The sequence below is a fragment of the Corapipo altera genome, unplaced genomic scaffold (genome assembly GCF_003945725.1).
Source record: "Corapipo altera isolate COAL_440 unplaced genomic scaffold, ASM394572v1 103, whole genome shotgun sequence".
Lineage (NCBI taxonomy): Eukaryota > Metazoa > Chordata > Aves > Passeriformes > Pipridae > Corapipo > Corapipo altera.
Window position 1 is genome coordinate 45,098 of NW_020884993.1, and position 25,952 is coordinate 71,049.

At 44.7% G+C, this 25,952-nt stretch overlaps 1 protein-coding gene across 4 annotated transcripts in view; it reads left to right on the forward strand.

Moving 5' to 3' along the window:
- Nucleotides 1-1,872: 1,872 nt before the first annotated feature.
- Nucleotides 1,873-25,952, forward strand: part of MYH10 (myosin heavy chain 10) — a 101,908-nt gene continuing 77,828 nt past the window's right edge. For all 4 annotated transcript variants that reach the window (XM_027666480.1, XM_027666482.1, XM_027666481.1 and 1 more), the window contains exons 1-2: nucleotides 1,873-2,217; nucleotides 15,141-15,297. In XM_027666480.1, coding sequence (XP_027522281.1) covers nucleotides 1,873-2,217; nucleotides 15,141-15,297 — 502 coding nt within the window. The remainder of the gene's footprint in view (nucleotides 2,218-15,140; nucleotides 15,298-25,952) is intronic.

Consider the following 25,952-nt stretch of genomic DNA (forward strand, 5'->3'; position numbering starts at 1 on the left):
CCGGGGGCGAGAGTGACCCTGGAGCCGCCTGTGGTCCCCCGATGTTTAGGTCTGTCCCTCAGGGACTGGGATAGAGCCAGTTACACCGTTCAGGCGTGACCGGCGTGTGCAGTTATATAGGAACGCATTCATTTCACTCCTCAGCCTTTAATTCCGCGGGGGGAACGGTAATGATTGATTTTGTCGCGTGAGCTTTATTCGACCTTCAGGTTTCGCTGCCTCTCGGTGTGTGAGAACCGAGTCCGAGCTTATCTTGGATGCCTTTGGCTGTGTCACACCTGGCCGGGAGCGCTCGGGACCGACACGGAGGTGCATTGGCACACGAGGGTGGCACCGGCGTTCCAGGGCTTTGTTGGAACTTGGGCTGTGCTCTGGCACAGTCGCCTTTCTCGTTTGGGGTTGGAGGCTCAGCTGTTAAATCTATGGGCTTCTTGAGCCAGGTGTAGCTTTCCTTGACTAATATCTTTATTTTCATGGTGGAGGAGTCCAGCTATTACTGAACGTGTCCCCTCAATGATTCCTTCTTTCTTCATGGGAATTTTCTCTCAGAGGCTCTTCTGAAATACTTTTAATGTTGAGTCATCATATCTTGATTTGAATTTAGCAGTCTGTGGTAACCGGGCTGCTCCTCACACCTCGGAAGGGTTGGATGAATTCACGCTTGCTTTGCATTGAAGTTGGACAGTGTAACAAATCTCTCTGCCGTGGATGGAGACACAATTATCCTGTTTAATTACATACTCTTCCAAGGAGGGTTGGATTGCCAGGGCACGTGCCATAGTAGGAAAGGTGACAAATGCAGTTCGGGAAACCTCCCTGGTTTTCTTCCCAAGTTGACCTTTAGGTTACCTGGTGGAAAAAGCTGATGTAACAGTCTTCAGCAGAAGAGATGTCGTGTGTGTGTGTGTGACAAACCAAGATATTTAATATGTTACCAACCAAGATGTTTGATAGCCTGAGTATGAGGGGTCAGGCTCGACCTTTCTGCTCCTCAGGGAGTTCCAGATGAACCTCCCAGCTCCAAGAATCCTGGCTGTGACAGCAGAGCCCAGGGAAGGGGCAGGGCCCTCTCTTGGATAGAGGCAGGTAAAATGAGTGTGCAGGGGCTCTTGTCAGTCAGCAGTTTTTCTTTCCCCTTCAAATTACCCGTGGAGCTGTTGGAAAATCCAGCATCAGCCCTTGCAGTGTCTTGAGCCTCGAGGTAAACTTGAGATCTGGAGACATTTTTTTTGGAATATGGTGATGTCAGCGCTCAGGACTGAGAACAGGAGCAGGCTGTGGAAATGCAGAGTCTCATGTTTTTCAGGAAGAATATGATCAAGGTTTAGCTGCCTTAATGTCTTGCAGAAACTCCAAGTGTCCCAAGTTCTTGTCTGTAGCTGAGAATCCACATTTTAAAACACGTTCTGGTTTCTGCAGCCAGCCACCCAGTGAGCAGATTTATGGTTTTGTGTCTGTCTCTGTATTTTTTTTCACTGTTCCGTTGCAGCTGTTTACTAACAAAATTCTGCTCAATTTGCTCTTCTTCCTTATCTCAGTCCAGGACACAGGGCTGTGATTTTCCTGCTTGCAGCTCTCACGCGTGCTGCAATGTCTCACCCTGGCTGGTGCACATTTAGAACCAGTTCATACTGGCTTTCCTGCACTGGGTTTGGATGATACTTTTGTCTGGCAGTTGGTTTGTGCAGGGCTGCTGTGTGAACAGGGGCTTCTCCAGACTCTGGGAGAGAGAACTGATGCTGCTTCTTCCAGGGGAGATGCAGATATTGGATCACTTGACTGCTGTGGGTCACAGCGTTGTTTGTAACCTGCTCTTTGCTTTTCCCTCTCCAATCACAGGGTAACTGAGAGAGGGCACCTTCGCTTCCCACCATGGCACAGAGGTTGGGGCAGGAGGATCCAGAGAGGTACCTCTTCGTGGATAGGGCTGTGATCTACAACCCTGCCACCCAGGCTGACTGGACTGCCAAAAAGTTGGTGTGGATCCCCTCGGAGCGCCACGGCTTCGAGGCAGCCAGCATCAAGGAGGAGAAGGGGGATGAGGTGTTGGTGGAACTGGCAGAGAATGGGAAGAAAGCACTAGTCAATAAAGATGATGTTCAGAAGATGAATCCTCCCAAGTTCTCTAAAGTGGAAGACATGGCAGAATTAACCTGTTTGAATGAAGCCTCTGTATTGCACAATTTAAAGGATCGCTATTACTCTGGGCTCATCTATGTAAGTACTAATTATTAGAGTCATTCTGGGTGCTAATTCAACTGAACTGTCCTGGTTCCCATCCCTTTACTGTGTGAAACAGAGGGAATGGGTCATATCTGTGATTTGACAGCCTAAATACTTGTGTCCCTGCCATTTACATTAGTCCAGAGCCTTTTTCCATGTTGTGTACAGGTCAAGAACTCTGTCATAAAACAAATGATATAATTCTGTGAGTGTCTTCTAGCTGCAGGATGTGAAATGGCAGCTCCAGGGGCTCTGCTTGTGCTGCTCCTTGGAGCACTTGTCTCACATGCTGAGCTGACCCAGTGAGCAGTGGCAGGTTGGTGTGAGCTGAGGGAGATGACAAACCCTCACTTTGCTGAACTGCTGTGTTTAGTTGCTCCTGTGAATGAGCACATGTCATGTTTTAACTTGCTGCATGTTAAAAGTGGCAATAAGAGGCCCTGCTGTTACTTAAAAGCTGAAGTTGGAGAGTGCTGGGAGTGCAAAATGTCTTTTTGGAGCTGAATATCAACATAGTGGCCAGGAAAGAATGTGTTGGAGTGCTTAAAATAAACCAATAAGATAAAGCTTTTTTTTTTTTTTTCCCAGTGGTTTTGAAGCACTAATTGAACATCTGGCTTATCACCATCTTGCCCTAGAGTTGGGAATCAGAGCACTGTTGGTGCTGTCTGACCCTGCTCCTCCCTTGGACACTGTCCCAGGTCTTTCCTGTACAGTTCAGAGCAGCTCCTGGTCTCTTGGCAAACTGATGGCACAGTGATTTGTTGGGTCAGGGAGTCATGAAAATCTACAAGGGGACTTTCTGTCCTAAAAGAGACTGGAACATCTGCTTAAATGCTTGGTTCACTTTAAAAACACTTGTCCTAAAGCTTAAATCCATTTTATTTAGTCCTGCTAGTTGGCTCATTTTTCCCCTCCATCAAGGTATTAATGGAGGTGTCATTCAAGTTTTTGCTTGGTGATGTTTGAACTTACTAAAAATTATATACAACTTCAAAATCCTTTGTTTTATATTTGTTCTTCTTTGTCAGCTCCCTCTGTGGGTTTATGGTTTTTGCCCTTCCAAGGCCTTACACCAAAGTGTTTACAGCAGAACTCAGTGAAAAATACTTCTGGAATGATTCCTGCATTAGGAAACTAATTGGATAATAAGTAGGGACTGGATTGAAAACTAAAAGTAAACAAGGTTGATGGGTCAAAAGTTTTCAGTCTGTGTATCAATGCTAATGATGGCTGTTATGAAATTCATTACAGCTGTTATAACCCTATTTCATTGTGAAGGTTAAAAGCTGAGGGCCTTAAATGTCACAGCAAACTCTAGTCCAAGGACTGCACAGAGTAAACACAGCCAGAAATGGCTCTGGAGGATGTGTGAGAACCTGTCACTGTAGACACACAGGGGATCCAGGGCTGTTACCCTGGGTGGCTGACAAACCTCCCTTTCTGAAGGACTGGCTGATCACAGATGTGGAGTCTGTGGTACTCTGCAGGTGATATACCTTTTTTTTCTCTTCCCCCACCACTTCCCAAAGGTACTCCCTGCTTTCATTCTTTCCCTGTTGAGACAGACTCTGAAACTTGGTTCTTGGCCTTGTGATGCTGCTGCACAGAGGGGGATTAGTGCATCTGACCTCTCTGCCCCCAGGCTGGAAGGGGTTGGTTGGGATTGAGGAGCTCATGGATTTGTTGGCCTTTACTGGAAGGCTGAATTACAGGGACATTGCTGGAGGATGCTGCTGTTACCAAGAATAATGGCTCAGTGCAGCTGGAATAATGGCTGCTTGTCTGAAATTAAAGCTCAGCTTAGTTTTTGGAGGTGGAGGGAAGAGCAGTGGTGAGAAGTGTTGGAGTAAAGGCTGAATGCTGCACAGATCCACAGACCATAGAGAAACTTCCTCAAGAGCTCAGGCTGGGGGTGTTTTTAGTGTGGTTCTGTCAGGGATTGCTAAACCCCAGGAATGTGGCACTGCCATTGCTGCTGGCACAGCCCAGAGCCATTGCCTGCAATTCCTGCTGATGTTTGCCTGGTGTAAGGAAAAGAGCCAAAGTTAACTGAGCTGAAGTCAGTTCTGGTGGTTTGGCCATGACATGAGCTGGTTAAAGGTATGTTTTGATTTCCACATAGTACTCCCATAATAACCAGACTGAAATCTTACATTTTGGTGTTGGGTCTCGGGCAGTTGAGGTGGAGGTGGTGAATCTGATTTAAATTTGCCAAAAGGCAGAATGCAGTGTTGCCTTTCTAGGAAGTGGCAGGTGAAAAAATGTCAGCTGAAGTAGCCACGTTTCCTTTCAATCCCTAGAAAGGAAACAACCAGTTGAGGGAATTGGCTGGTGGGCCCAGTCATCTCTCTGTAATCTGCTGCTCCAGGGTGACTCTGCTGGAGGAACAGGGAGGCTGACTAAAGCTGGCTGGTGACCTGGGCAGTGATGCTCACTCCACCACCAAGAGTTTCATGTGACATCCAAGTAGGGATGGCCAGGAGCTTCTGGAACTTCCACCATCTCCCAGGCCTGCCAAGTGACCCGAGCTGGGGCTCTGAGTCTCGTTACTGGGCCGTGGGAGATGAACACAAATGGAGAACGTGGGGGATCAGTGGCTTGGAAAAAACGTGTCAGTGCTTGGTCCTGTCTTTTTGTACTCTGTTCATGACAGCACAGGAGATGTCAAGGCAGCAGGACTTGTGTAAGAACTGCTGGGAAGGATGGTTGTGTGTAAACTGTAGTGATCCCAGTTTTGCTTTGGAGATGAAATAATTTCTTACTCCACTTTTACCATTGCCTGTTCTATTGCTTGCCACAAGGTTTGAGTGTAAAAAGAATATGTGAAAAACATTCTTTCCTAGAGAAGCTGTATTACCTTTGCAGCAAATCCTTTTGAATATATATATATATATTCTCTCCCTATATATATTTTAATCCCTGAGAATGGGTAAATCCGTCGTTATGACTTTGTGCACTTGGACTTTTCTCCTTAACCTGTCAGTGGATCTGAGTCCTTGAGATCTCTGCTCGTTTGAGGCTTGGTTTTCATCAAGTACAAAGTGCTGGTTCTGTGAAGGTGCAGCCACCTACTGCAGGTGTTTTGTTTGTTTTCTCATTACTTTTACCTTGGCTGTGAGTTCTCACTCTTTGTTGTGTTTCGTAGCTGAACTCTCCCAAATATTGAGCTTTTCTAGGGGTATCAGCATTTCTTATGAATCATTTGAGTCACTGATGCTCTGAATTGGTCTCATATCTTGCTGGAGTGGCAGCTTCTACTGCATATGCCTGTGAACTGTTGATTCTTCAGCTTCATGTAAAACTGGACTATTCTGCCTGCCCTGCTTTGGAGTGGCCAACTTCAGTCCTGGCTTCAGCCTGTGTTTGGTGATATCCTTCAGCTGTGATATCCTTCAGGAACTGGGGGTAGTTCACTGGAAGGGCACTCAGGAGGAATTCCCAGAGGGTTTAGGAGGTCCTTTGAAGACTCAGAATAAACATGATTTTGCTCAGACTGGTTTTGTGGTGGTTGTTGAATATGCCAGGATGAGCTGAGTTCCAGATCCCTTTCTGGGGGTGTTGCTTTAAGAGAGGAGTCTGGTTCTAGTCAGAAGTTTTAGGTCACTGAGGGCTGCAGCCTGAGTGAGGAAACATCTCTGTTTGTACAAGATCTGCATGTAAAATGCCACTGTGGAGGCTTCTAGGTAGATTTTGATTTCTACTTAAGTCAGCAAAATATGATCTCATGGGTGGGGAATAATCTTTGACTCAGACAATGAAATGGAGAAATGGAATCCCCTGGAAGGAGTGGATGTTAAGAGTCCCTCAGCCTTGGAGGCTACAGAGTTTCAAGACTCCCCTTGACTTAATGCTTTGTCACAAGCTGTGATAAGACAAGATTGCTGCTCCAATAGTTCTACCTGTTAATGCTTCAGGAGCTTTGGGGGTTTTCATGAACCAGCTTCCAAGCTCTTCATGGTCCAGGGTGGCCTTTGAGAGTAGGAGCTCCCGGGCTGGGGTTTCCAGCCTGCTGTGCTGGGAGCTGTGGGGGCTCAGAGCAGCTCTGCTGTGGCTCACAGGTCTGTGGTGTCTGAGCCAAAGCTGCCTCCTTCAGCTGCAGTCCTGGGAAAAGGGAGATGCTTCAAATGGGTCTCTGGTGTCGGTGGGAAGGGTTGGGAAGTGGCAGAGGAGATAAGGAGGCTTTAGTCTGAAAATAGAGTACCAGGAGGACAGATGCTGCACCTGGCAATGGACAGGGGAGATACTTGGGTGCTTTGGAGAGCTACAAATCAAGTCTGAGAGCTGCAAAGGAGTTTTTGGTGTAGGAAGAGGTGTTTTCTCCATCTTGATACCTTTGCACTTCAGTATTAACAATGTATTTGTTGGCTTCAGTGCATTCAGGAAGGCAAAGCTCATGTACAGGCATGTCAGTTATGTTCAAAATGAAGTTTTTACTCAAAGTTTACTACCTAATTTGACTCATGGCTGATCTGAAGGAAAGAATGGTGTCAATAATTTTTAAAAATATATTTAAGTAGTTTTTTACCATTTTGTTTGTGAGGGACTGTCTGGTTTGTGTGCAGCTTGAGAGTCCTCTTCTTTCACTTCAGAGCAAGATGATTCTCTTTTCTTTTTGAATGTAATTTTGACATAGACTATTCCTCTTCTAGAGCAGCAAAAAGCAAAGTTGTTCCTAGTCACTCTGTTATTTCAATGCTTTGTTAGGCAACATTCTGAATTTTGAATTTCTAAGTCATGAAACATTAGAGTGGTTTGGGTTGGAAGGCACCTTAAAGCTCATTTCTTTCCAACCTCTTGCCATGGTAAGGGATACCTTCCACTAATCCAGCTGGCTCAGAGGCCCCATCCAACCTGACTATTAAAAAAGTCCATGAAAAGCATTTTTTTTTTTTTTTAAATCAAAATACAGGTAGTGGATCAGGAATGTAAATACACCTCATTTCTGCTTAAATGGAAAGCAGTTTGTTCTTGGTGCTGCAGACCCTGGCTGGAATTGGAATGAATAAGCTGATGGCTGTTAACACTGCTAAGTCAGGGCTGGCTGACACTTTTTCCAGCAATTCAAAGCTCTGCTTGTGGTCTGCACCTCTTTTGATGGCAAGAAAGACCCTTCCATTCCAATTTTAAAGCATATTTTAAATTGAAAAACCAGGGACTTATGAAGTATTTTGGCAAACCCAGATGGGTGTTCTGGCACACACTGGCAGGGTGAGTCCTGTGCAGGTTTGATACAAGGTGCTGATTTTCCAGAGAAATCTACCATCCAAATTGCAGATGGCTGTATTTTAATGGGCTGACTGGTAAGTGCAGGTGAGATGTCTGAGGAGTTCTGGGATACACAGCATTTTGCCCACTCAATGGGTCTATAAACATTTGAGTTTGATCTTTTTAAATTGAAAGATTATCTGGGAGGCTCAGAAGTCTGTCTTGTACAGTCAGAAGTTCCCACTCCTGTACCCACTGCAGCAGGGTGGGATGAAGGAATTGCTCACTCAGATGTGGGGTGTAATTAAGCCACAGTAAAAACTAAGATATTCAAAATCCAGTGGGCTTTATAAAAACCTATTTAAAAAAATGTTACTGTTGCCACATCTGTTGTAGGCCCAGCTTTCCTGGAGGAAGTCCCTTGCCCACAGTTGATGGTGTGGCTTTCTGATACCCCCATAAATCATTGGAACTGCTCCTTAACTGCTTCCTGACCTCGTTCAGTCAGGAGCATTGAAATGAGCAGAATTTCTCAACCGCTGGACTTGTGTTCCCCTTTCCCAGTCTCCAGGTGGCCTCTGGCACATGTGAGTGGGGTGGGATGTTGGGGAGCCCATGACCTGACTCTGGATGCTCAGGTGGAGAGTTGGAGGTGGGGACATGGACCTGAGACGTGTGTGCTGTAGGGGAGGTTGAGTTAGAGCTGACTAGTTGTGCTGCTCCTTGAGGAAGGATAAAAAGCTGGTGAAGCCCCTTGAGGAAAGGGTTACAGTCAGCTCCAAGCTCCAGTGAACTGTGCATTATCTTACCTGCCTACTCCTCCACATTTATTTTTTTACAGAAACTTTGGGAAAAGGGTTTTGAAGCTGTTTCTGTGAGGCTGAGAGCTCCTGGAACCCTCCTGCTGGTTCCTGCTCTCCTTGCAGATGACTGCTGGGTTTTTCTTTCCACCAGTGAAGAGGAAAACGTGCTCACTATAGTGCAAGTAAAAATACTTCAGCAGGTATTTTCCTGATAATTGCAAGTGTTACCTCTGTAATTGGCCTGCAGTCCTTTTCTTTCAGTTTTAATGTACTTTCCATTTTACTGGAGCAGAAGAGGGAAAGAATGAGAAATATGCCACAGTCCCCAGTTCCAGAGCCTGCTGTGGGTGGGAGCTCTGGTAACACTGCTCTTCTCTATAAGCTATTCCTTCTGTTAAGCTGCTGCCTCCTGTGAGGCCAGAGTGTAACCTAGAACAATCTGTGGTATTACATAAGCTTCTGTGTTCTAATTGCTTTAATTTTCCTGCTGGTCCAGTTGGGAATGTTTCACGTTACTGAGTGTCAAAGATGGGTATTAAAAGAAAACTGCAAGAAATAGAGCTTGTTGCTTGATTCCATCTTTTCCATGACACAAACCAGTCACTGGATCTAATACCCAGCACGTGGCAGAAGAAATGCTGGGCTTCACACTGGAAGTGTTGCTTTGACACAAGAACTTGTTTTCACATCGACTCTTGATTTTTGGAGGACTCCTAAGTGTGATTAAGTTGAAGGAGCTCTTTGCAGGGTTTCAGTTCGTTAGAAATGTCTGAGGGACTGAAGGGAAATCAGTCAATTCCCTCCTTGCCCTGAGGCAAGCAGAGCTGTGAAAAAGTGCATGTTCTTGTCAAATATTCAGTTTCTGTAGAAACAGGTAGCTTAACAGCCTGAAAAGGAGCAGCAGTTTGGGTTCTGGACTCCTGTTGAAGTGCTCAGTGGAATGCTTTGTGCTGCAGGACAAGCTGTGTGCCTGCACCAGAACTCATGGTAGCCTGTGCAAAGCTGTTTGTAGAGCAGTCAAGCTCCAGCATGCAGCTGTACAGGAGCCCTGTGAAAGGATATTAATACTCCTCTGGCCCTGGTGCAACCTCAGATCATGTTTTAGCTCTGAGCAGTTGCTGTGGCTGAGGCCGTTCTGTCTGAGTGGCTGTGACCCTGAGCCTGTCTGCGAGAGCTGGAGAGCTCACTGAGCAGGGTAGAACCTGCACTGCTGATCCACTGTGGGGTTTTCTCCCTTTGAACACATCTCCTGACAGCTGTCAGTGTGAAAATACAGCACTGGTGAGCCTCTGTTCAGCTCCAGCTGTAGAGAATATCTGCAGACAAGTCATCCACAGCATGGGCTGAGCTTTGTCATGAATAGCTGGTGTATGTGTTGTGCTCCTTCCCTTTCTCACTCTCTTCCTCAGTTTTCCTGAGGAACAGTGGCTCTTGTCCCCCAGCCTCTCTGACCTGAGGTTCCCACTACTCCACAGGGGATTCCTTACCCTTGATTCCAGCTTTGTGGGTACTGTTGTTTGTTGTGGTTGTTTATTTTTTGTTTTAATCCAGCAGTTTGAGCTTGTACAGAGATGTCTGGGTTATTTTCTAGGTTCTTATCTTGGCTGTGCCCTGGCCAGGGAGACTGGGGGTGGTGGTTGGGGGCTGCCCCTGCCCTGAGGGGCAGCTGGGTTGGAGCTGGGCAGGGGCAGAGAACATGTCCCACCCCAGGGCACAACCTCACCTTTCTCCTCCCTGAGACTGAAGAGCTGCCTGCCCTTCTTTGAGGCTTGAATTTAAGATTGGATAACTTTAGGGAGAAAAGGTTCTACATGGGAAAACCATGTCCAGCTCAGAGAACTCAGTAGGTCCTTGGAGTGTGGAATGGGGGTCTGTAACCTCAGGAAGGGAAACCAGGCAAGAAAATACTACAGTGAGGCAATTTATCACCCTGAAGAATGTGCTCTACTCCAGTAGTTATGGGATACTGCTTAAAACATGTATTGCTTGCTAGGCTGGAAACTGCTGGTTTCTATTTCAGGTAATAATGAGAGATGTGTAGATGTTTACTTACTTCAGCTTAATTATTGATGTAGTAATAGAGTAAATCTGTCAGTTTTTATATCTGAAGAACTGGAGATAAATGTTGAACCTGCGTGCTCAGGTGATGCAAAGTGATTGTTACAAATTCCAAAACTTTACCTGCATCTTTCTAATGTGGTGCTTTAAAGGCCTTTTGATGTTGTGGCAGAAGAAACCAAGCTAACAGTCATAACAGCATGTTCCTGGATCCAGGAACTGCAAAGCTGAGCTGTTAATCCAAGGAATCGTCCCAGGCTTTTGACCCTTAACACCTCCATCTGTGTCTGCACAGGGAAGGTGTGATATGGTTTTAAGGGAAGACAGGCCAGGAAAGCCCACATTCTGGATTTAGAGCCTGAGCTCCCACGTGCTTTCACCTGGGAATCACACACTCTGCTTGCCAGTTGTTCATTTAATGCACCTCTCTCTCGGGCTGTGGGAATAAAATGGAGTTTTCAAACAGGCCAGGCCAGGAACCTGAACTCTGCAGTCTGGGACAGCTCACCAAAACCCATATTACTCAATGATAAACTACTGGGTAAAGGCTGTAAGCATCTGGAAACCTTCAAACTCCACACTTAGTGTCCTGAGGGAGAGCTTGTGTACCAAACCTCTGTCAGAGCACTCCTTTACTGTTTGCCTCTGGAGCCTTGCCTGGAGTTTGCATTCACAGAATCACAGGATGTTCAGAGCTGGAAGGGACCCACAGGGATCATGGCACTCAGCTCTGAAGTGAGTGGCCCACGAGAGGATCAAACCCACACTGTGGTGTTTTAGCATCATGCTCTGACCAGCTGAGCTCATCCCAGGTTATTCCATGTGCTGTTGCTGTTGGTTGGTCCTGCCTGCAGCCTGGTCCTGGATAAAGCAGGAATGTGTGTTTGAAGCAACCAGCTTGTTCCCAGCTGATCCCATGAGCTCAAGGTGAATCAGCACCTTTACTTGCCTGTCAGTTCTTAATATACCTGTCAGCTGAAAAATGAGTGAAGTCTGGTTCTTCCTCCAGACTGGGTGGTTACTGGAGCTTGTCAGTGCTGATCCCAGCTCCAATTCCCATCAGACAGTTCCATCAGAGTCCATGTACTGCAGGATAGTATTCATTAAACAGGGTGTCCATTTATTTAAGCAGGTGTGCAAGTTCTGATAATTCTTCCCATGGCTGCTCACCAGGAAGCTTTTTGAGGGGTGTAAAACAATCTCAGCCTACTTTTCATGTGTTCAGTTTGCATGCAAAAAGCCCTTGCCTCCAATCTGCTGCCTTGGGTACAGTGATGTACTGTGAGACTTGCAGTTATAAAATAGCTCTAAGATTTTTGTACCATTTACCTCCCTCCCAGTTAAATTTGGCTCAATAAAACCATCTCTTCTATGTTTCTCTGCCTACCAAGCCCTGAACACAGCCCTCCAATATGTTCAGACATTGCTTTCTGCAGTAGATGATGGTCAGGAAACTTGGGAGCCGTGTGGGAAAGCTCAGTTCCATCTTCCTTTCAATAAATTAGGGCTGTGCAGTGTGGTGGTGTTTTGGAGAAAGTGTGATTTATTTTTTTTTTTTTTTTAAACTCTGCAGGGAGAATGAACTGGGTGGCAACTGTGAAGGGAATCAAGGTGTTGGAGTTCAAGGTGCTGGGTGTGAAGAGCTGTGTGGTGGCACAGACTGAATGGTCTGGGATAAAAGCCACTCCTTTAAGTTTAGTTTCAAATAATGAACCCCAGCACTGGTGAAATGTAGAATTTTGTGCTTCATAAAGTCTAGTTTGGCCCTGTTCAATATAGAGCCTGTTAAATTAACCCTTTTCATTTGCCCAGGACATTTGCTGTTCTTCTCTAGATTGACAGAGTTATGTTGGCATCGTTGGGCTTTGCTTATTCTGGTCGTTCCAGGTTCACAGGTCCATCCAATTCCTGCTTCAAGAGAGAGTCTGGAAAGGCTCCCAGGTTAGGGATCATCCATACAGGTCTGAAGGATTGTTAAGTTTATTTTTATAAATTATTAATTCTTTGTGTAGCTAAATAGTAACATTTACTCTGTGTCTGTGCTGGGGAAATAAAAGATGCCAAAGTAACTGGGGGGAAGAGAGAAGGATCATCAAGCAGCTGTTCTAGCCTAACACTTAAGGGTTTTTTCTTTAATTACTTATCAGATCAGTTTATTCATGTCAGGGGAAGGGCAGTGATTTTAAGTATAAAACAACAGCTTTCTGTTGGGAACATAAAAGGCCAAAACAGGTGGTAAAAGTTTTGGATGAATTTGCAGAGCAATAGAGTATTGCTTTTGAAAGAGTGACTCTAATGTAGCTGGTTTATTCAACACCACCCTTAGAGCTTAACCAGTCACTGGTTTGGGAGTTGCTGTCCTTGGTAAGATGAGGAACAGGTAAATTGGAAGTCTTTGAAGCTGGGTGGGTGAAAACCAGAGCAGGGCTCAGGAGTGCTGCTGGCTGGGAGTCCAGAATCATCCCAGAGGCATCTGCTGGATTCTGCACATGTTGGTGCCATTACACTGGTCAGGGGCTGTGTGGGGACAGGTCTGAAGTGGACTCTGGGTGTGGGGATTCCTTTGTCTGGAGCAGATCTCCCCCGGTAACTCAGTGTGTCACGGGCTGTGGCTGCACTGCAGGAGCACAGTGGAGGTGCTGCTCACTGATCCTGAGCTCAGTGGACATGTGCCTTTTTCCTGGTTGTCCTTATTTGAAGACTAGACTGGAAACCAGGCTTGTGGTAGTTCTTGATGCCTCTGTCACCAGGAGTGATGACAGAGGTGTGTGGGTGCTGAGCACAGGGAATTTGGCTGGCCAGGAATGGGGGTCCAGTGCTCATCAGTTAATTGGCTCCTTGGCTGGTTGTACCATGCTGTTAAAATAACTGTCCTGCCTTCCCTCTCCCTTTCAATATCACCAGTGATGAGGAATAAGTTTGGGAACTGATTATTACCAACCCTTTCTTTTTGAAATTTGTCTTCTGTTGTATCCAGCTTGCTCAGTTACTGCAAATGGGCTGATGGTGGCAAGAGGGACAGGGGTGGAGTTCCTGTCCATGTGGCTGGACAGGAACTGCTCACTTGCCAACAGCCCCATATTATGTTGAGTTAATAACTGATAAGTTGCTCTTTATGCTTGGATCAGTTGACCTGATAACATCTGTGTCCTTTCTCTTGGGAAATAAATACCTTATTTGGATGGTAAGGCCCTGCAGTGCTTATCATCCAGCAGATCTGCCCAAAGCACAGGGACTATTTTCCTGTAAGGACATAAAATGTCCCTATGTCAGAACATCTGGCATAAACCCAAGTTCTTTTTCTTTGCTGATGGTGCTCCTGGCTCAGTTCAGAGATCACCTTCTGTTTGTCTTTCCAGAATCCCTTTTAGGTGCAGAAAGAACAGGGCACCTTTTCCTCCAACTCAAATCTTTTATTCTTAAAAAAAAAAAAGGCAGATCAGAACTTTCAGCTACTGTGATGATACAAATGTAGCAGAAATACTTTTTAAAATTGACTAATATTATAAAAATCATGAGTTACCTGCTCAGTATTCTGGGCTTTCAAGAGCTGTTAATGCTCTCTGCTTATTCTCCATTCCTTCTCTCCTCCATTCCTTCTCTCCTCTCAACCTGCAAAGGTAAGAAGCATGGTTTTCCTGACATTTTCAAAGATACCTCCTGTTTCTGTCAAACCTGGTCTCTCCTGCCCACGTTCCTGAGCTGGGAGTTGCACTGACCAAAAAGAACACACTGTCAAAGCAGGTGATGAGGTAACAGTGAATGGAGAGATTTTGCTTTCTTTAGAGCCCTCACTTTTAGTTGCTGCTGAAAAGGCAGAGCCATCCAGATGCCTTGGATTAGGGAAACTCCCTGGGTGAGCTCTGCTGTGTGCAGGGTGTCTGTCTGGGAGCTCAGCCTTTGATCCCAAGCCAGACCCTGCTGGTCTGTCCCTCCCACAGAACCGAGTGTCAGTGGCTGCCTCTGTGAGTTCTCCTGCTGTGGCTGTTCCTGTGATAACTTCCTTATAAATTACTTGTGTGGAGCAGAGCTGGAGCCGTTCTGGAGGAGGCTGTGATACTTGGATCACGGGGAAGTGTGGCCCTATGGGCATCTCTTCAGTGTGGGCTCAATTCTGCAGCACTTGAGGCATGTTTTGATTCAAAAAATGCCTCAATGAGAGTCAGTGGAATCGGCAGTGTACAATCTGTGCTGGTGCCTGGATATTCTGGGAGTCCTGGTACCTTGTGTGGAGTGTCAGCTCTGAAGGCTGTGAGATGCCTGCAGTGCCAGCTGCCAGGCTGTCCATCAGCTGGGCTGGGACGGGGAGGGAGTGACCCCCCCTGTGGGACTGAAAGGGCTGATGAGCAGGAAAGACAGAAGAAAGTACAGATATGAGACAATAACAGCACAGCAGAAACAGGGGTGGTTTGAAATAGGCTTTTCCCTCATTCAGATTATTTAATAGAACAATGGAGATTATCAGTTCCTTCAAAAATGAAAATAGCCTGGAATGCACATTTTACCGAAGGAGTTGAACATCAAAAGGTGTCCATAAACCCTGAAACTTGGCAAACGGGAGGGAGATTTAAATGTCTGTGGGAAAGAGATCAGATGCTCCTCTTCAAATTTACCTACGCTTATTATCTTTAAATTACTTTTTATGCAGGTAATTAAAGAGCCTTTTAAGAGAACTAGAAACTAATAATTTGAATATAGCATGCACTTTGAGTTGCTCTACAAAAAGGACCTCAATTTTGTTTTAAGATAAATATTACAGAACCTGTGAAAAAAGCTTTTTTGTTCTTTATGACTCTTATTTCAATACTGTTTACTAACAGAAATGTTTGGTGGTTTTTTTTTTTCCAGACCTATTCAGGGCTGTTCTGTGTAGTTATAAATCCTTACAAGAACCTCCCGATTTATTCAGAAAACATTATTGAGATGTACAGAGGGAAGAAGCGCCATGAGATGCCACCGCACATCTACGCGATCTCCGAGTCTGCCTACAGGTGCATGCTGCAAGGTAAGGGCCAGCTAATTGGTGATTAACACCTAATTGGCAACTCTTTAACGATCCTACAACCCTTCTCCAGCTACACAGTAATTTCTAACGCGATCAGAATCTTTTTTAGTGCTTAAAGGGAGGGAGAGAAAACCGTCTTTGTGTGACTCGCTGGGGCGCAGCAGCAAAGCCACACTGACTGGGCTCTGGAAGTTGTAGCTGAAATATTTGTTCTTAAAAAAAGAAGGGATAAGATTCATGTCAAAAGATGTGAGTGCACTGGCTTTGGATGAAGGAAGAGTGAAAGAAGTGTGATTGAAAAGGGAGAGCTGTACAAGTGTTGTTTTGGCAGCAGACAATCTGAAGTGACAATGGAACAACAGTGTGTTTGTGTTCAAAAAGAGGTCGAGGAAATGCTTTACCTTGAAGGAGTTTTTTTTCCTTCAAACTGATATATGTCATGTCTGTAGTAAAATAGAGAGTGAGTTAGTGGAGGGCTCATGCTTTGAATTTTGGCTTTAATTTTGTGCTGGACAAACACGAAAACTGAATCTGACATGATCTAAATCTGTTGAAACAAACACATGTTGAACTTGCAGAGTTGCACTTCTGACATAGTATTTTGGAAACACAGCTCATGCTATCCAATACTGATTCCTTTTAGGGACCTGTTTACAGATGTGGGAACACCAGCATGTTGTATGTAGAAAAGTGTGTGTAAAGAGACCAGGTCTGTGTTTTCTGCTGTAGTTGTAGATGGTCTGGAAGGAAGGTAAAAGCTGTTTGACCTAGTTCACACAAACTGAGAAAAAGCTGTTTCTGCTACCAGGTTAACCAACCACTTAAATGTTAATCTTCTTTTTTAAAGCAGTTTATGCCTTTGAATAAGTCACATCAGTCTTTGTTTCTTCAGTTGTGACTTTGTCTCTGGGGCTGCTTAATAATAAACTGCAGGTTGCCGAGTGCTCTTTCACCCCAGGAGAGCTGGGCTGTCACAGTGGGGTGATGCAGGGATAGGCAGCAAATTGGGGCCACCAAGAGTTGTCCTGCTTCCCAGTGGATATTTGGGACTCTGTTTTCACATGTATTTGTGAAAGAAAAACTCTGACCTCTTGACAGGAACAGCTCTAACAGCTCAGGTCAGAGGACCCCTAATAACGACTCTATGTGGAAGAACAGAGCAAACCTTAAGATTATTTTATTGTAGCAGTCTCAAGTGGTTTGTGGATAAGGGCCTCCCTCTCTGAAAGCACAGTATCTCTTGAAATTATCTCAAGAACGTTTGAGAAGTTCTTGAGACAAATGTCCTCTAAAAAAGTAAGTCAATGTCAGTAGTTACCACACTGCAGGTGCTCTATATATTTGCTCACATACTGCTGGTACTGATTTGTGTCTCTGGGGATCTTGCTGCATGGACAGATGCTCCTATTTTTGGAAGATGTAATTAAAAAAAAATTGACATAGTGCTGTATGTTTGGTTACAGTCCTCTTTTCTTTCCTTACTCATGCATGGAGGTTTATATTTCGTATCAAATCTGTCTGTGTTTGCTTTCTTTTTGATTTTGATAGTCTGAATTCTTTTCATTTGAAAGAATGAAGGCATAGATTGAAATAAGAACAGATCAAACCCATGCAATGAGATCCATTCATTAGGGAATAACTTGTTTAAACTTAACTAAATCTGTGTTTCTAGTGCCCTTCACCTGTATGGAGCTACTCCCTGTTTATTTTAGGGAGTGTTTGCAGGAGCCACTGGACTTCCCATTGATGGTTTGTGTCCACAGTTGCATGGCAAGGATAAGTTCAAACTCTGGAAAAGACATAAATGGTGGGTTATGGTGATGGTGACTGGTGTTTGTATGAGGTGGGGTGAGTGGAGAGCCCTGGCACTGACCCTGCTCCAGGCTGGTCCCTCTGCTTCCAGAGCCTCTGGATGGGCCCTGATGCAGAGACACACTTGGGCACTTCAGGGAACTGAATGGAAATCTCCATATAAATAAAACTTGCAGTTACAACAGGTGAGGTTTTCTGGTCATCAGAGCACCAAATAATACTTGTCTTAACAGTAGCAGGTTTTTTTAAATATATGTAAGAATTTTTTTCAGGGAGCATCTTGGATATATGAAGTGCCTTTGACAGTCTCAGCTTTGATGTGATTTGTGACCCTGTCAGTAGTATCTGTGACAGGGTGAGAATTTTGATAAGCTGCCAAACAATGCATGTTTCTGTGTGTTGGTAGATGGCACTTTTTGAAATACATTCTTGCTCATGTAAACACAAATGCAGTGTCTTTTGTTGCAAATGACCACTGGGAACAGTCCCATGAAAGCTCCTCTGAGATACTGGTTCCTACTTTTTCCTGAAGTTTGCTGAGTACTTACAGCTTTATATGTTTACTCTTAAGCACATCACATTATTCCACTTATTTTCTGATCAGCAGAGGCAGCCCAAGGTCAGCTGCTGAGGGTAAGGAGAGATGGGTTTTCCCTGCCAACCAGGTAACTAACACGATGTACAAAATGTCTTTAATCCTCTAACTGTGCCTTATGTTCTACCAGGCATTCAGTCTCTAACGAAACAGCAAAGGTGTATCAGAAACTTTTGCCTGGTAGAAATAGGTCTCTTTACCAAGAAGTATCTGGATTAATCAAAATGCTTCAGATTGAGTCATCAGAGATCTTTGCAAGCATTTATTTGCAGTGCAATCCTTGATCAAAATGCTTTTCCTGATAAGTTACTAACACGTATTTATAAAACTGTTCTCCAGTTCTTGTCTGTGTTTGTGGCTGCTTTGGGAGATAGAGATGGGCTGGTAAAGAGAGGGGTGGGGGAGATGAGTTTTTCCAGTGTTATTGCAAGTCATGTGTTGCTGTTACAGTACATTCATAGGCTGCTTTTGATATGGATGACTTGTGTTTCCAGTACTTGACATCTGAAGTTTAATTATTAGGATTCAAACCTGAAGTTGAAACCATAGGAATGCAATTCCTTTGGATAATATGACCTTACCCTTATAGAAATATCTTGACCACTAATTTGGATTAATGAAAGTGGTTGGCTGGATTTTCCTGGCTGGTTCAGTGGTGTTTTCTTCAGTATAATCATGTTTACTTTCCTTGCAGCTAATCACAAACTACTCATTTTCTGGGTGTTTGTGAGCTTTGTTTACAGTGATTAACAGGATACCTGGACCAGAGCTGTGACTCAGAGCAATCTGATTTCTTAAAAGAAATTTTTCTGTGCAGGGAATCGGGCTCAGTGAGTAAAGTTTCACTCAGTGTCTTGATGATTTTATGTATTTAATTCAGAGCATGGATGGTCACAGCTCAATTTCCAGTTTCTGCTAATAAATAAAATAATATTTGTGTTTAAACAAGAAAATGGAGATTTCTGTTTAGATTATGAAAGAAAGGGTTTTTTTGGTGAGCAGAAATAACTGATCTCAATAGTTACTCCTTGTCTTAAACATTGCTGGAAACACTCCATTTTGTTAAACTGGGGGTATAAATGGATCCCTGCCCTTCTGCTCTCTGGTAGGAAAAGCCTGTATGGAAACATTGTGAACTGCCAGCCATCAAACCCTGCTCTGTTCTTGGCCCCTCAAAGAGTTTCCTGTCTGGGGGGACCTCTGGCCCCTCGGGCTGCCCAGGTCAGACCTTCCCCTGCCCTCTGGGGAGGGGAACAATGGGCTGGAAATCAGGTTCAGGGCTTGTCAGACACGGAGTGTTCTCTGAGCAGAGAACACTCCACGGAGCCAAGTTTGCCATGGTGGAGAGGGAATGGTGTTCCCTGGAGGTGGAATGAATTGGTGTGAGCTGCCACAGGAGAGGGAGGAGCAGAATTGTTTCTCAGAGTGTTGCAGATGAGCACTTTGGTGGGGGGGCAGCTGTGATTCACCAGGGATTTGGGGCGAGTTTTGCAAGGAAAAGCAAAACTCACTCATGGCTCTATCTCAGTGCTGCCTTTTCTGTAAGACTTGTATTAAAGCCTAGGTTAAACGTGGTCTTATTTAAAACAAGCAAGACTTAGGCTGCATTCTAGTTATGCCAGTCAGGATTTCTCTCCAGGAAAAGACTCATTACCCAGTGCCTTGACCACACAGATAATAACCTGCAATTCAGCTTTACATACTGGATTTCCCCTCTCTTTCCCCGTGTAATTATTTTTCAAAGGGCTGTGGTAGGAGGGTGTAACTTCACAGGTGGTTTAGTGGATTTCTCCTGTGCTTTCCCTTCATTTCCCTAAGGAGATGTTGGAGCAGTGAGTGCTATATCCCAGAGGCTCCAGGGGGGATGGATTGCTTGGCCCCGGGCAGGAATCAAGCCCAGCAGTGGGGAGGGCTGGCCTTGGCTCCTCAAAACAGTGCTAGGCTGAGTTTTTCACAGCTCCTGGACAGTTGACTGATCATAAGGAATTGGTGTCCTAATCCCTTGACCTTAATTCTGTTTGGTAATACAATTTGCAAGACTTGCTGGTGTTCTTCAGTCCTGCTGAAAATTTTTGGCAGTAAGAATTTGCCATGGATTGAGATTTTCTGTAAGGAAATGAATTCTGTAGGTCTGACAGCTCATCTGTGACTGTATTTTACCAGCAAGGGAGACTTGATTGTGCAAAAGCAGAACTAAGAAATTTTTCTTTATTCCTTTACCATACTTCACTTTTCACTTTTCCCTCCTCCCTTCCAGTTTCCCCTCTGTATTTCTAGAGGAAGTATGGCTTTGTTTTATGATGCCTCTTTATTCATTGGTATGAAAGTGCTTTGGAAGAAATATTAAGGGAAAACTTGTTGGCTTTTTGCTACTAAAGACCAACTTGCCTGCCAATATTACTCTGGTATAATTATGCTTAGTCTCTCCTTTTTATCCTGTTTCCCTGAGGACATCTTGATGAGCACCAAATTAGCACTGATATTTTGGGACTGCCTTTAATCCTGTTGCAGAGAAGGTTTATAGGAAACAGCGTAATACACTTGGTGTTGGAGGAGCCAGAACTGCCTACAGGTGCAATACTTCTCCCTTAAAAACATCATATTGATCTATATTTGTAGTTAATCTTGATTTAAGTCCTCCCTTGGGGGGCATATCCACCCCCAGGTACGGAAAATAAGAATCGAAACTAAAATATGACAACTCTTCTCTTCAAAGGCCTATTAAATCTTCAAATGGAAGAGGAAAAAATTGCTCTGAGTCTAAAAAGCCTGGGAGTGATGGCTGACATTCTCTGTGTGAGGAGTATGTGGAACCTGATATATATGCCATTAATGTTCTTGGTATTTTCATTACATCTTGACTTACCAGAAGGGTCCCCGAGGCCTTTTAACTGGTTACAAAGTGCAGGAGAACCATCTCAGCAGAACTGGCTGCTTGGGAAATGTCATGGCAAGGATTTATAGGTCTCTTTATTGTTACATTCCGAGCTCTGGGTTTTCACTTTGTCCAGTCAGACTGTGTGGAATATAAATACTGAGGCAGCAGTAACATTAGCACCCAGATTGGCTTGTGTACAGGAGGAGTGTAACATACAGTTACACTGGGGGGAGGGAAAGGGATTCTTGAAGCAAGAAACGAAGTAGGAAAAAACTGAAACAGTCTCCTGCCTCATTATTTTTGAATTTGAAATAAAATGAGAAATACTTCTGTCAGCTGAACTTGTTTTGCAATATTCCATCTCCTTCCCCTTGCTCTTCAGTTCTGTCTCTTGACATTAAACCTGTGTGCTCCAGAGACTGAGTTATTGTCATGATTTAAATGACTGCACCTTGCTTGGCCATCTGTGAATGGCAAGTCCTTAGTGGACAGACTGAGTTGAACTTAATTTCTAGAACTAGGTTATGGTACCCTATAATTTCTTTTTCTTATTTTTTTTTTTGTTATTGTTGGAAAAATTTAATGCTTAGTTAGTACTTGACAACAGATACTGACCTTTGGCCTTCTCTGGGTCAAAATGTGACTGGATTCCTGTTTGTTGGGGTTCAGCCTCAGGGCTGGGCACTTAATTAGGCATGATGATGATATTTACAGTGAGCAACTCTCTCCTTAAGGCTCAGTTGCTCAGAAGTGTTACTTGAAGTGGTTGACATAATTTGTTTTTTTGTCTAACTTCAGTAACTTTCTTCTATTTAAAAATGAGACAGGAGTGACAATTACATAAAGAATTCTTGGTTTTTTGAGTGTCTTGGCTGTTTTCTCCCCACTTCTCAAGTGCAGCTCTGAACAGAGGAGCCAGTTCCATGGGGTTTTTTTGGTTGATATTCTGGGCATCCGGGGATGACTTTTAATTTTAAAACTTGCTATGCAAGCTGGCCTCATAATTGAATTGTGACTGTGCCTACAGACAGGAATTCAAGCCTAAGTGCATCCAACTTGGGAAATCATTCATGAGATGAATCATTTCTTGCTATTACTCAGCCCAGCACCTGCTTCTGCAGCAAAGCTTTAGTTGAAATTAAACTCCTTTTATTTCTAGGTAGTTGTGAAATGGATAATTCGCTTCTGCTTGGCTTAAGCCTTCAGATGACATGCACAGGCAATAATGCCTCTATGTAACAAAAACTTCAATGTGTTCTGATCCTGACAGCACGTTGGCCTGTGACAGCCCTGCTGGGTGCTGCTGGTGTTTGTCACTGGTGTCTGCATTCCTCTGGGGGGCTGAACTACCTGTAGCTGTGCCATAACTGCTGCTGCCAGCAACTGCAGGAGCTCCTTTTTCCTCCCCCTTCCTCTTGACTTCTGTTTCTTTGTTATACTCTGGGAAGGAAGCAACAAGCAGCAGAGTGATGTTCAGCCCTTAGCAAGTGGAGAGAACTGGTGAGAGGCTTTGACCCCAGGATCACATCACCAACACAATGCCAATTTATATCCCAGTATGTCTCCAGCTTCCTTTCTCTTGTTGTCCTGACCTGCTCTCAGGTATTTGGCTGCTTAGGGACTCCTGGCAGATTTGGTGTGCCTTCCCCAGCCATTCAGAGTTGCAAGGTTTTGTGCTTCTTAAGTACTGTTTCACAGCTCATGGTGAATAAAAGCTCATGGCTTTGTCATTACTCTGAGGCATTAAAATTCTTCTTGTTCTGGGGCTTTTTCAGAGGGCTGGTAAAGCCATCAGGTGGTGTGTAGAAGGAAAACCCAGAAAAGGCAGAAAAAAAGTGTGACTATTTCTTTGTGTGTCTGCTCAGGGAAGTTCTGGTGCTGGGAATGTTCCTTTGAGGAAAATACCAGAGAATCACTCCCAAACTGAAAGGTCAGTAAACAGAAAAATGATGGTAGCAAGCTGCAAGAACCAAATTCCTAGTTTCAGAGATGGAAGAGCTGATGGACTGTGCTGCATGGAAACATTTGGCACAAAACATTCAGTACCAAAGCAGCCAGATGGGAGTTACTGGGTTCCATCTCTGAGAGTCCTGCTCAGGTTTGGGAATCTGGAGACCAGTATCATCATCATCAACTTTCCAAAAGTAATTTGACAATGATCCTAACCAGAGGCTTGTAAGTAACTGCAGTGTAAGAAAAGGCAAAGAACTGGTTAAAGATTGACCAGTCTTGTCCATTGTTTCTGCTTCTTATGCTTTGGAGACCCTGGAACCTGCACTCATCTGCTTATGCTTCTTATTATAAATGTCTTGCTTGGGACAGAGAGGGGGTTGTGAGGGGATTCTTGGCTCATATTGTTATCTAGGGTAGCAAAAACGAGTTTGGTGTGAAGAACTGTAGCTCAGAGTGTCCAGGAGGCTAAAGTAGGTATGAGGCTCCATGTGACCCACAGAGCACTGGGGTGTGCATGCTGGGTGTGAATTGTGTTAGTGGTGTTGGAGCTGTTACTGCTTGAGTAGGAGCTGTAGGGATGAACCAGATCTGTGGAGATCTAAATGCAACCATCAGCCATGGTTGTAAATGTATAATAATATAGTACAACATATTACATTCTTTCTGTTTTTGTAGTATGTAGACTGACAATACACCCCAAGCACAAGAACAGGCTGGGTGGGAATGGACTGAGAGCAGCCCTGAGCAGAAGGACTTGGGGCTTCTTGAGAAGCTCAACATACCCTGGCCGTGTGCTCTGGCAGCCCAGAAACCCCCGTGCCCTGGGCTGATCCCACAGCGTGGGCAGAGGGCAGGGGGGGATTCTGCCCCTCTGCCCTTCAGGTGAGACCCCCCTGCAGAGCTGCTCCAGCCCTGGGGAACAGCACAGGGAGGGCATGGAGCTGCTGGAGAGAGTCCAGAGGAGGCACCAAGAGGATCAGAGGACTGGAGAGAGCTGTGATTGTTCAACCTGAAGAAGAGAAGGCTCTGGGGAGACCTTAGAGCCCCTTCCAGTGCCTAAAAGGGCTCCAAGAGAGCTGGAGAGGGACTTGGAACAAGGGCCTGGAGTGACAGGACACAGGGAATGGCTTCCCACTGCCAGAGGGCAGGGTTAGATGGGATATTAGCAAGAAGTTCTTGGCTGTGAGGGTGGTGAGGCCCTGGCACAGGTTGCCCAGAGAAACTGTGGCTGCCCCATCCCTGGAAGTGTCCAAGGCCAGGTTGGATGGGGCTTGGAGCAACCTGGGCTAGTGGAAGGTGTCCCTGCCCATGGCAGGGGGTTGGAATCTCTGAGGCCTTTTCCAATCCAAGCCATTCTATGATTTTCTCTTTATCTGCACTTTGTACAGCCCTGCCCTGCTTTGGGCGCAGAGGAAATGCGACAGGACACACTGGAAAAACAACCAAAATGAATAAAACTCAGTAAGGAAATGGTAATTCAGGTCAGATGTAACTGAGGTCTAAATCTGAAGTGGCACAGGGAGAGGGTGATCTTCCCCCACCCCATCTCTTCCTATGCAGGAACAAAGAGTCATTACTTGAGATTTGCAGATGACATGTTCAAAACAACAAAAAGAAGCAATTTTTATAACAGCAGTGCTGAAGTGTGCTAGTCTGTGCCTCAAGATATAGTGGGGGCTGAAAGGCTGTGTGAGAAATACATGAATTCTGAGGTAAATGGATTGGGAAATTGCAGGGGAATCTGATGGCTGACATGAAAGTCTTGTGGGGATCATCCTTACTTGCTATTTTTGGTCCTTGCTGTTGGTGTGAGATACCAATTCCAACTCTGTGTGGTCTGTCTTGCCCTGTAAGTAACTTTAGTTTGCAACCTGTGCATAAAAGTGAAGTGGGTTAAATGGTCATGGCCTGTGTGTTCCTAACACTGGAGGGTTGGGGGTGGAATGGGTTCCTGTGCCCCTCCCTGTGCAGGAGGGGACAGGTAGGAGTGCAGCAATCTGCTGCCACTGGCTTTTTGGAAGCTGTTGGCACTTGGAAACTGTAGCACAGTTGTTAGTTCATTATGAGTACATGGAGCTTAGTTGGTCTGTATTGGGTGCTTTCCATCAGTGGTATTTCTGAAGTGTTCAACAGGCCAAGGAGAGGCAACTGGTAAAATGTCATTGCATCTCTTTTTAAAGCAGAAGTTGATCCTGGTGACATTCAGCATCTCAAATGAAATACAATTAAAAGATGAGGTTTAGTTTTTCTTCACAAAGCCATGGGGGAACATTGCCTTTAGTACAGGAATGAGTTCATAGTAGTTACTGGGTCAAAAATTCCTACAGTGATTATCCTCTTTCCTGTATCCTAGTTTTTCACATACTTGACTGGAAGAAAGGTGGCATTAGGTGCTGAAAATGGGTGGGGAAGGGTTGTTGGTGGGGAGGTGCTGTTCCTGTTTCCCTCCTGCTTCAACAGGGAAATGTTACCCCCCTTAGTGCAATATACACTTGGTTATTGATGGAAACAGTATTAAAACAACAATCAAAGGCATTTGGTAACCAGTGAGGGTTTCTGAGGGAAGGATTCCTTCAGTCACCAGCATATCTGTGTGAAACTGCTGGTTGGTTAGTGTTTTGTACTTGCAGGAACTATGTTTGTGTCAGGCCTGTGCACTCAAGAGAGAGAGAAAAGGGGATTTTAAGGATTTCCCCCCTGTAAATAACATAAGGAATATATGATGTTCATGTTTAGATGGTAAAGGGGAGAGGAGAATGCCTGTGTGTGTGCACAAGTGCATGTGAATAAAAGCTCTTTTGACCTTAAAGAGCTAAAGGTCAACACCTTTCCTCCAAAGGAAAGGAGGTCTGAATATACCTGTGACTCTTCCTTAAAAGCTGGTGGATGGATTTATATTGTGCAATTTCAAATTGTTGTGCTGAAATAGAGTTTGAGCACTTAGTGGTGATTCAGGCACGAGAGGGTGGGAGTGTGGTGTTTGTCCTCTGACTTGTTGAACTTTAAAAACTATGCAGACTCAAGCCTAAACCAAATCTGTGTTTAAAATATAAGAAAGAGGAATCAACTTGGGTCTTTTGAGGAAAGGATTTTAGTGTTTGAACTGTCTCATCCAAGATATCCCTTCCCACCCCCTCCAAATCTTAATTGTAGGCAAATGTTCAGCTTGACCACACAAAGCACATGAGGTGGGTTGTGCTGAACTTTTCCACACTCGTGTGGTGGCCTCAGCTGTAAAGTGAGGGAAGCTCATGAGCTTTTCTCTCCTGAGACTGTTAACAGTGGCTTTTGCATATTCTCTTGGGAAAGTGCTTTGGAACTTCTTATGGTGCTCAGTGCTTGGGAAAAGGTAGTAACTTGACCCCAGTGCTGAAGAGCAGAGGTGCAAGGAGTTCGTGCAGCAAATGTGTGACTGAA